The sequence below is a fragment of the Eurytemora carolleeae genome, unplaced genomic scaffold (assembly GCF_000591075.1).
Source record: "Eurytemora carolleeae unplaced genomic scaffold, Eaff_2.0 scaffold937, whole genome shotgun sequence".
NCBI classification, from domain to species: domain Eukaryota; kingdom Metazoa; phylum Arthropoda; class Copepoda; order Calanoida; family Temoridae; genus Eurytemora; species Eurytemora carolleeae.
Window position 1 is genome coordinate 162,572 of NW_019402130.1, and position 10,663 is coordinate 173,234.

General features: G+C 32.4%; 1 protein-coding gene and 1 long non-coding RNA gene across 2 annotated transcripts in view; both read left to right on the plus strand.

Moving 5' to 3' along the window:
- Positions 1 to 8,229, plus strand: part of LOC111717942 (uncharacterized) — an 8,890-nt gene extending 661 nt beyond the window's left edge. The window contains exons 2-4 of the mRNA XM_023493412.1: positions 4,638 to 4,739; positions 5,921 to 5,989; positions 8,077 to 8,229. Coding sequence (XP_023349180.1) covers positions 4,638 to 4,739; positions 5,921 to 5,989; positions 8,077 to 8,229 — 324 coding nt within the window. The remainder of the gene's footprint in view (positions 1 to 4,637; positions 4,740 to 5,920; positions 5,990 to 8,076) is intronic.
- Positions 8,230 to 9,563: 1,334 nt separating this feature from the next.
- On the plus strand, positions 9,564 to 10,660 carry LOC111717936 (uncharacterized). The gene is made up of 3 exons (XR_002768955.1): positions 9,564 to 9,619; positions 10,135 to 10,207; positions 10,607 to 10,660. It is a non-coding gene; the product is annotated as an uncharacterized LOC111717936 (long non-coding RNA).
- The last annotated feature ends 3 nt before the right edge of the window (positions 10,661 to 10,663 follow it).

A 10,663-nucleotide genomic window follows, 5' to 3' on the forward strand; every position in this document is an offset into this window, starting at 1 on the left:
CATGTCCATGATTACCATTAAAAGGAAAAATGTAAAAAATGTTGCCGCTTCGCGCATATAATTTTACTCAATCAACTTTAGCAACGTAACATACATAGATTTTACCCAAGAATCCAATTTTTTAATGCAGTACCGTACTTGCACTATATGTCAAATTAAGTATAAGATCAAAATTATTAAGAATTAAATTTTAAAATGTAAGGCATTTCTCTTTTAATATAGTGAAATTAACATATATACCTATAGTACAATTGAAGACAAGAAAATTTTAGAAATTAGAAATTAGATTATAAACAAAGACAATATTTTTTCAAAGTTTTGAAAAGTAGCTTTTCGTAAGATTTAAAAAAAATTACATCTTTTCACTCTTAGAGTAAAACTATTTTTTAAGTTACCTAAAATGAATTCAGGTTTTTTTTGCAGATCTTTGTAGTTAATGTAACATAAATGACTATGATAAAGGATATAAAACAAGTTGAAAGCTGAAAGGTAGGAAATGAATAGCACGTTGTTTAATGGAGTTTGTAAATGCCAGAAATGAGTGGAAAATGCAAATCAAACCCAACTAAAACAAATAATTTGATATACATCATGATATTTTAGTTTGATGAACATTCCATTTTTAAGGCAAAACAAATTAATAAGATTTGTCTGATATTATTACTGTAATATCCGAGCTACTAAATGTAATAAGCTCAATTTACATTTGTTATCTTTAAGGTACTGAAAGCGTCATGTCAAGTTAACCTGCATGCAAAGATGGCAATGTCCGATTTACAACGGTACATTTAAAATCTTTATCTAATGAAAATATGTTTTTAGATACCGTCTTTTTTAACTCAAAAGTTTTACTTCTGATAATTTCACTATTGGTTCTTACAAGCAAGAAATGCGCAAGTAACTTTTGCAGAGAACCCCATAAATGAAAATAAACGGTATCAAGAAACAAAAATATAAATATCTAATTCATACTTGACTAAACAAAAGCTTTCAAGACTAACGTTTGTAGGAAAAAAACTAAATTTCGTACAATCCCCTCTGAAGTCTCATCCTTTGTGTTAAACGACGTATTATTCAATTCAATAAATTATTCTATTTAACGCTTCCAATACATTTTCCAATATCATATGTTCATTGTATTTTAATCACCCCCCAACCGAATCCTTATTTACGCCCCTGGAACCCATCCGTAATTTTTCATTTCAATCTTTTCTACATATCTTCCGAGAATTTGAATAAGCATCAATGAAATCAATGAACAACATTTGTTATCGTAGAAATTTACAAATAAAAAATCGGATTGTTTTGAAAAAGTAAAAATCAAGTTATAATTCATTCATTAATAATTATTCAACCCCTATTTACTTTGATGAACATTCCATTTTTACGGCATAACTTAAATTAATAAGATTTGTCTGATATTATAACTGCAATATCCGAGCTACTAAATGTAATAAGCTCAATTTACATTTGTTATCTTTAAGGTACTGTACGCGTAATGTCAAGTTAACCTCCATGCAAAGATGGCAATGTCCGATTTACAACGGTACCTTTAAAAGCTTTATCTGATGAGAAAATGTTTTTAGATACCGTCTTTTAAAACTCAAAAATTTTATATTCTGATAATTTCACCATTGGTTCTTTCAAGCAAGAAATGCGCAATTTACTTTTGCAGAGAACCCCATAAATGAAAATAAACGGTATCAAGAAACAAAAAAGAATAAATTTCGTACAATCGCCTCTGAAGTCTCATCCTTTGTGTTAAATTGCGTATTATTCAATTCAATAAATTATTCTATTTAACGCTTTCAATACATTTTCCAATATCATATGTTCATTGTATTTTAATCGCCAATAATCCATTAAAACCAAATTAATGATGAGAAACTAGATAGTAATATAAATAAAATACAATTGTAATCAATATTGAATACTCGTCACAATAAATATCATTGAATAAATATAGAATGAAAGGGTGTCCAGAGAAGTTAAAGAAAAGCATTAAATTTTTCATTTTTATTTGACCCAAATTAACCACAAAATATATTACTGTCACTTAATTAGAACAGACTTTCACAGACTTCAAGTTTAAAGTAAAATTTATCCATAGTTCTGACTTTTTGGACATATTGGAGTTTCGGTTAATTTAGTACACAAAACAGCTAGTAAGGGTAAACATCAGTCTTTACAAATAATTTATTCATAAAACGTTTTGGGATTTTCTTAAGATTTAAATATTAGCCGTTGTATAGATTAACATTACTACAGAGAGAACACTGAATGTATTCTTTTCAAGAAGGGGTTTTTCTTTCACAAATCCCTGAGGCAGAAGCCCAAAAGAGTTACGCGCATGCCACGCTGAATTACAAGACAAAGAGACAGCATGCGCGTAACTCCTTTGGGCATCTGCCTCTGAGTTATTGTGACAGAAAAAAAGCTAAATCTTGAAAAGGCGATATCTTATGTTCAATCTGTATTGTTATTAATCTATGAGCCACATATCTCTATGAAAATAAAAATAAAAATGTCCAAAAATAATTAAACTAAGAAAGCACCTGTGTAGTGCACGGGAAAGATAATTAAGCTAAGAAAACACCTGTGTAGTGCATTAGAAAGATAATTATACTGAGAAAGCACCTGTGTAGTGCATTAGAAAGATAATTAAACCAAGAAAGCACCTGTGTAGTGCACGGGAAAGATAATTAAACCAAGAAAGCACCTGTGTAGTGCATGGGAAAGATAATTGAACAAGAAGCACCTGTGTAGTGTACGGGAAAGATAATTATACTGAGAAAGCACCTGTGTAGTGCGAGGGAAAGATAATTAAACAAAGAAAGCACCTGTGTAGTGCACGGGAAAGATGATTAAACCAAGAAAGCACCTGTGTAGTGCAAGGGAAAGATAATTAAACCAAGAAAGCACCTGTGTAGTGCATTAGAAAGATAATTAAACCAAGAAAGCACCTGTGTAGTGCATTAGAAAGATAATTAAACTAAGAAAGCACCTGTGTAGTGCATGGGAAAGATAATTAAACTAAGAAAGCACCTGTGTAGTGCACGGGAAAGATAATTATACTGAGAAAGAACCTGTGTAGTGCATTAGAAAGATAATTAAACCAAGAAAGCACCTGTGTAGTGCATTAGAAAGATATTTAAACTAAGAAAGCACCTGTGTAGTGCATGGGAAAGATAATTAAACTAAGAAAGCACCTGTGTAGTGCATGGGAAAGATAATTATGTGTAGTGCATGGGAAATGTAATTAAGCTAAGAAAGCACATGTGTAGTGCATGGTAAAGATAATTAAACTAAGAAAGCACCTGTGTATTGCATGGGAAATATAATTATACTAAGAAAGCACCTGTGTAGTGCATGGGAAAGATAATAATACTAAGAAAGCACCTGTGTAGTGCATGGGAAAGATAATTATACTAAGAAAACACCTGTGTAGTGCATGGAAAATATAATTAAGCTAAGAAAGCACATGTTTAGTGCATGGGAAATATAATTAAGCTAAGAAAGCACTTGTGTAGTGCATGGGAAAGATAATTATACTAAGAAAGCACCTGTGTAGTGCATGGGAAATGTAATTAAGATAAGAAAGCACCTGTGTAGTGCATGGGAAATGTAATTAAGATATGAAAGCACCTGTGTAGTGCACGGGAAATATAATTAAGCTAAGAAAGCACCTGTGTAGTGCACGGGAAAGATAATTATACTAAGAAAGCACCTGTGTAGTGCATGGGAAATGTAATTAAGCTAAGAAAGCACCTGTGTAGTGCACGGGAAAGATAATTAAACTAAGAAAGCCTGTGTAGTGCATGGGAAATGTAATTAAGATAAGAAAGCACCTGTGTAGTGCACGGGAAAGATAGTTAAACTAAGAAAGCACCTGTGTAGTGCACGGGGAGGATAATTATACTAAGAAAGCACTTGCGTAGTGCATGGTAAGGATAATTAAACAAAGAAAGCACCTGTGTAATGCGATGGGAAAGATAATTGGTGCAATTTTGTTCTACTCGTCTTGGATTTAAAGATACATACTCTTGAAAAAGAAAACTTTGCAGATTTGGCCCATATCTAACTCTCAGTGTTAGAAATGGGCCAAGTGTTTGGTTTTGGAACTAATATCCTCTGTAATTCTTATGAATATAATAAATTAATTTTTCACTATATAATCAAGAAGAAGAAAATAACCATAATCAGTATTAAGTATATTTACATACCCACTGCAAACCAAGACGTCCATGCTCTCACATAAATATCCAGCAGGATATAGCCAATTATTCCTTTTATACTTCGGCTATAAACAAGCGCATTGAACTTTTTAAATGTATATGTCTAGGGCTACAAATAGGATAAAAGAGTTTGTAAGGCAAAACCAAAGGCAAAGGCGTGGCGAACCTTTAATGCCGAGGTTGTCTAGAGAATTGATGACTAAGTTTAAGAGTTGTCTATATCTCAGTGTACCTAGTGTACTTCTGTCCCCCAGGAGAGCTGCTGGAAATTGAAAAAATTGCTTTAAAAAAATGTAGACAATTACGATTTTTGAAAATCCACTGATTTAAACAGAAAAATCCGCAAAAATTGTTAATTATTGGAATACCTTCTTATCAGCTATGTGATATGCCTTTTTCCAGGAAATGATGAGAATTTTACTAATTATGCCAACATTATTATTTCTCCCTGTGCTCCTTGTAGCAATGAACACCGTGCGAGGATTCCACTTCAAGGATAACGAGGTAGAGTACAGGGTGTCCCAGGAAACAGGACAGTTGCAAGACGACTTTCAGCATTTAATCATTAACCAAATTTAAAAGTAAAATTAATTGTATCAATCCCCATATTTGTTAACCTGAGCATACCTAGATATATTAAACAGGGGCTACGTAATATGATTAAAACCTCCATTGTGATTCGATTAACTACAGTTTAATCCATCCATGTTAATCTTTTAAATATGCCTTTTCAACTTAAACTGCGTTGTAAACATAGGTATGTATAACTACGTTATATCTATTCTTGTTGATTTTATAAATATATATGTTAAACTGTGTGGTAAGTACGTAACATGATTCTCTCAATCGATTAATATAGATAACAACACAGGAATTGTAATTACGTCAATTAATGTTATCTTGTAACATAAGATATGTAAATAAAGTTAGGTAATATAGTAACTCTGTACTGTTAACTGCGAGAGAGTAATCATTCCCTGTTCTAACAAACAGGTTGAAGATTGTCCCCTTTGATTGGATGGGATTGATAGTTAATAGCTTGTTTAATAGCTAGGCTTGTGTCCCTGCGTGGCATTTAGAGCATAGATTAATAGCTTGTTTGCTAGCTAGGCTTGTGTCCCTGTGTGAAATTTAGAGCTCGATTATTAGCTTGTTTGATAACTGCTTTTGTCCCTGTATGAAATTTAGAGCCTCGCTTAGTAGCTTGATAATTACGCTTTTGTCCCTGTGCGGCATTTAGAGCTCGATTAAAAGCTAGTGTTTGAATTGACACTAACAGCTAATGCGATCGCGTTGTAGTGGCGTTGATAGTTCACAGAATTTGAGCCGTGTGGTCTTGTCCTTTTGCTAGCGGACGGGTTGTACCTGAATAGATATGCTTCGAGAACTTGTTATGGAGTGGGCATTTACTACACGGTTTCATATGCAAAAGGTTAACTTGCGAATTCCTTGTTTCTAAGAAGCAATGGTGAAACTCACAGAATTAAACATATTTTGATCAGATGGTCTCACTGGGTACAGATGAAATCGGGCATAGCCAGCTTTGCAAGGAGGGTCACTTGAAATTACGCTTTCAGACCCTTTCTGTAAAGAAAATCATAAATATTCTTGTCATAGAAGTTTATCTTCCTAATAATTTTCTAATTAATCTGCTCTATAGTCTAAATTGTTTAATGTTTTCTCAGCTTGAAGATATATTTGGACCAGAGAATGGGTATGCTACCAAAACTCTTGATATACCGGTACCAGACCAGGTTAAAAATTAAAAATCCTGTTATTGTAAGAACATCATTGATAGAGTATAGTATGTATGATTAAAAACTTTAATCAATCAAGTATGAATTACATTAATCAGATTAATATGTCCAGGGTTGCACTAAGAATTATTTACATCGATAGCCCTTTAATATATTTTTATTCTTTTAAAGAAGATACAACTTTAACGAACAGCAAAAACCGTTATTTTTGAAATTGTTAACCCTATCAGGATTTGGGTGGGGTGTTTCCCCCCCTTTCCATCCTGTGTTTTTTTATAAATTTAAACGGCTTACACTAGAATGTTTACACCTCTTCGCTTTTATAACTCAAGTAGTAAACAAGTTTTACAATTTGTTAATGCATAAGGAAGGGTGGCCGTGGAGTAGGGTAGAATATCATTATCAAAAAATAAAGCTACAGATATAAAGGTTATTTATTGAAAAAGCTACAGATATAAAGGTTATTTATTGAAAAAGCTACAGATATAAAGGTTATTTATTGAAAAAGCTACAGATATAAAGGTTTTTTATTTAAAAAGCTACTGATCTAAAGCTTATTTATTTAAAAAGCTACAGATCTAAAGCTAATTTATTTAAAAAGCTACAGATCTAAAGCTTATTTTTTTTAAAAGCTACAGATCTGAAACTTATTTATTTGAAAAGCCTTTGAAAAATGGAAGCAATAAGATATGTCACAACTGCCTATAATCATTAAAGTTAGAGGTTTACTATTTTTTACTGAGCTCACCAAGAAAAGTAAGGCATCATTCCACTCCCCTATCTCAACTAGATCTAAGGGCAAAATCATAAGGAGGGGTGGAACCCACCCATCCCATCTATATTTGACAAAAATAGACCAATCAGGATAGGGATAACCAAGGGAAATAGACTTTCTTGAAAAAATAATTAACAGTTTATAAAAAAGAAAAAACGGATGTGTTTCTAAGAAAAGACTTTCGTTAATTATTACTACTGAAAGGGACTGTTAAGGTAAAAGGAAAGAGGGTGTAGGCTAAAGCCTCAAAATTTGAGGAGTAGATCGCGACCAATAATAGTTGCTTTCTGCCAACAAATATATAGACCAGGAACCGCCATATCTGAAGCGTTAAATTTGTGTACTGCAGTGGGAGGAGATCAAAACAAAGAATTTAGGGGCGAAACATCAATTATGAGGGGTGGGGGAAGTTGCTTTAGACTGTAAAATCACTCTGTTTATCACAGTTTAATCCTTTCCCTTTAACTGCTATGGGAGCACTTGGTTTGTTTTGTTTTCATTCCTCCCAGAGTGTACAGTACACAATATGCAAATATCTGAGCTGGGCGTTCCTGGTCTATATATTTCTTGCTCTCTGCTGTCTCGGTCTTGAGATTTGATATAAAACCGTGTCCAAATTCTACAAAAACTCTATAACATGCTATGATATGGTATTTTGAATCAAATACTGAATGAATCTGAAAATTACGATAGCCCAGAGATGCCTAGAAATGTTAGGCACGCTTCTATTATAATTTAAGTATAGTACTTATAAATTTTTAATAGATAAAATAGAATTTAATTTTGTTTCGTCTGTATCATGTGACCTGAGCATATCTGGTCATGTGGCTTTATCGACCAGATCAATGGTGCAAGAGTTTTTGTATTACTGGGACATGGTTTTATTTAATTTCTCGAGCCAGAGACATCAGAAATATCATTGGTCTCAATCAATGCAACGTCTAGAATTTTGAAGCTTTAGAATATACCCCCTTTCATTTTACCTAATAAGACCCTTTAAACTTGCATGCAACTTCCAGAAAATATGAACAATTTTTCATGTATTTTGACGTTTTTTAGATGTTTTAATGTTTTTTAATTTTATCTTCAGATTTGCCCAGCTATTTTTATTTGAAATATTAATTAACGGTTTGTTAATGGCACCCTTAACAATTTCTAAAATATCTAAGGTTAACTCCGTTAATTAAATTGAGATTTCTAAAGAACAAGCATGGCAAGCTGAAAAGTTGTTTTTCTTGAATGATTTTAACCGATAACGAACAGCCCTAGTTGGCGGAGAATCAAAACTATTTTTTGTGTCTGCTTTTAGTTGAGTTTCTGTTTATGGACCTATGTTGAGTTTAATCGATTTAATCAGCAGATACCTCTGATAGAATTCTACAGGCTTGGAGAAACAATTCCTCCCTTTATTGTGCTGATGTGTAAGTTTAAGTCATCATATGATATTTGTCTATTTTACTGAGAGAGAAAGTCTACAATTTTCCATCAAAAGCCAAAAATTTGCAATAGGGAATCACGCCTTCAATCTTAGCTATTTTCTTGAAATAGATGTCTGTGTTTTGATGGGTAATTTCTCAACTGATTTTTTAATACACTTTTTCCTTCTTTTTCATATTTTTGTTTCCCGCCATTTCCCCTTGAAAATTGTATTTGGTTCCCTACCTTCATTATCAAAGTTTGCCTGTCCAGTCTTTGGATCCACATCACAAATGTAATTAACTTTCTGAACTTAAAAATAAAATTGCGCCAAAAACATTCCGCATTTTTTTCAATTATTTTTGTTGATGAATTCATCAATGTAATTTTTACTTACTTTATTAATTTTAGACATGCAACACGTTTTTTCTTTAAAAAATAATTTTAAAAAATTAGGAAAATCATTTTGGCGCAATTGAAGGTCATTAAAAATTGGGAAACAAAAGAAAGAAAAATAACAACAATTGCATCATTTATATGAGTAAAGAAATTACTCACCAAAACACAGACCCAAATAGTATTGTAATCTGGAAAACATTTAATTAAATGAAAATGCGTGAAAAAATTAATATCTTGAAGGTTTGGCTTTTGTTTGGAAATGTGTACATTCCCATTTACACCGAAACTTTATAAAACATGTAGATTTGTAGTACCAAGTATCAAGTGTATGGCCTTACATTACTTAAATTTAATTGATTTCTTAGATAAGTCTGATAAAAATACTATAATCATATTCCTCAATGGAAAATCAGATTTTAGTGAAATACGAAGAAACAGGTATTTAATTATATTATTTTTCTTTATCTAAAGACATTAAAAGGACTGTAATTGGGTAATTTAAGATGACTTTCCATGCAAAGAGGGCAATTCCCGATTAACAATATTTACAACGGTGCCCTTGAAAGGGAGTGTCTGGTTAGACATGGTAGTTGAGCTGAGAATGCAGTATTCTAGAGAATGCATTTTTCAATGCATATTTATTCAACAAGAGTGCAAATGTAATTTTTAAAATCCTCATAGATTGCTCACTTTGGAGGGATGATTTTTAGTGTTGGTTTTTTAAAATTATTTTAAGACAAAAAATGTAACAACAATTCTATAGTAAACTAGATATATAACAGATAGAAAACAAAGTATTCAAGAATTAAAAGCAAATTAGTAGATTTACAAGGATATGTTGATCAGTCATGCAAAGTTGTGTCAGGGTACTGTTGTGAATTGGACAATTCACTTAAAAATGGACAGTCAGTTGAAATTACGCCTACAGTCACTTTTTAAATAGGTTTTTAGTATTTAGCATTTAATACTATTAAATTTTAGATCTTTCCTATCAAGACTTTCAAACAACACTCAGCTCCCCATGGTTGTTTATCTAGGTAAACATAGTTTAGACTTGAAAAAGGAATGCAAGTAAATGGCCAAGATTGAGTGGAATAACAAAACATGTCCGCACACAATACTATTTTTACAGGTTAAACTATACAAACTGTTGATCGAATGATCAATTAGATCTTATTCAACACAACATTTGCCTCCAGTGGCTAATGTATATTCCATGGATTTGCTTCTGTACGATGCTTGATGAATATTGGCTGTGGGGAATCCAATATGGCCGATCCTGTTCCTTTCCCCCCTGGCCGTATGATCCGTTTCCTTCTCTGGTCCTTGCCTAAAGCTAAACTTGATAAGGGTTCAATACCCTTTGAAGCCGGAGAGATAACCGGCCAGCCTTAACAGGCTAGAAACATATCTCCCTGTGGGACATTAACTGCACTATGTCTATTTATCTGTGAACTATGCTTGGTTAACAATCACAATTTAACACTTTCAAGAGTAAAATTGAATGAGCAATGTATGTTTGAGTGAATTAGTAATATTGACAATTTTTAAGGGCACTACTATTTTGATAATAAACCTCTGATTGGAAAGATAGCAGATGTTCATGTATGGGATAAGAAACTAAGGTACATATGCATTGATGTTACTCTGTAACTGCAGTAGTTGAAATTAATAGGTACTTAAATACAAATTGTAAACTAGGTGTGTATCAGAGAAATTAGTAAATGATGAACAAAATTAATTGTTCATAAAATTAACAAATGAAAAAATGGACTTTATCATGATCGTTCATGAAATTTGATTAACAACAAAATTATCAATGGCTGGGCGTTGTTCCTGGGATAAAATTGTTCTATCAGGGAAAACAAATGAGTTATCAATAACAATGCCTTCATTCCAAAAAAGAACAAATGCGTAGAACAAGGAACAAACAATTTTTAAAAAAAGGAACTCGCCCAGCCCCAATTTATTTTTCTGAGTAGACCAAAACATTTGGAAACCAACTATCATAGATCTAATTTCAGTGAAGAAGAACTAGCATACTATTCGGACTGTATTCCACAGCAAACAGTAGGGGATAT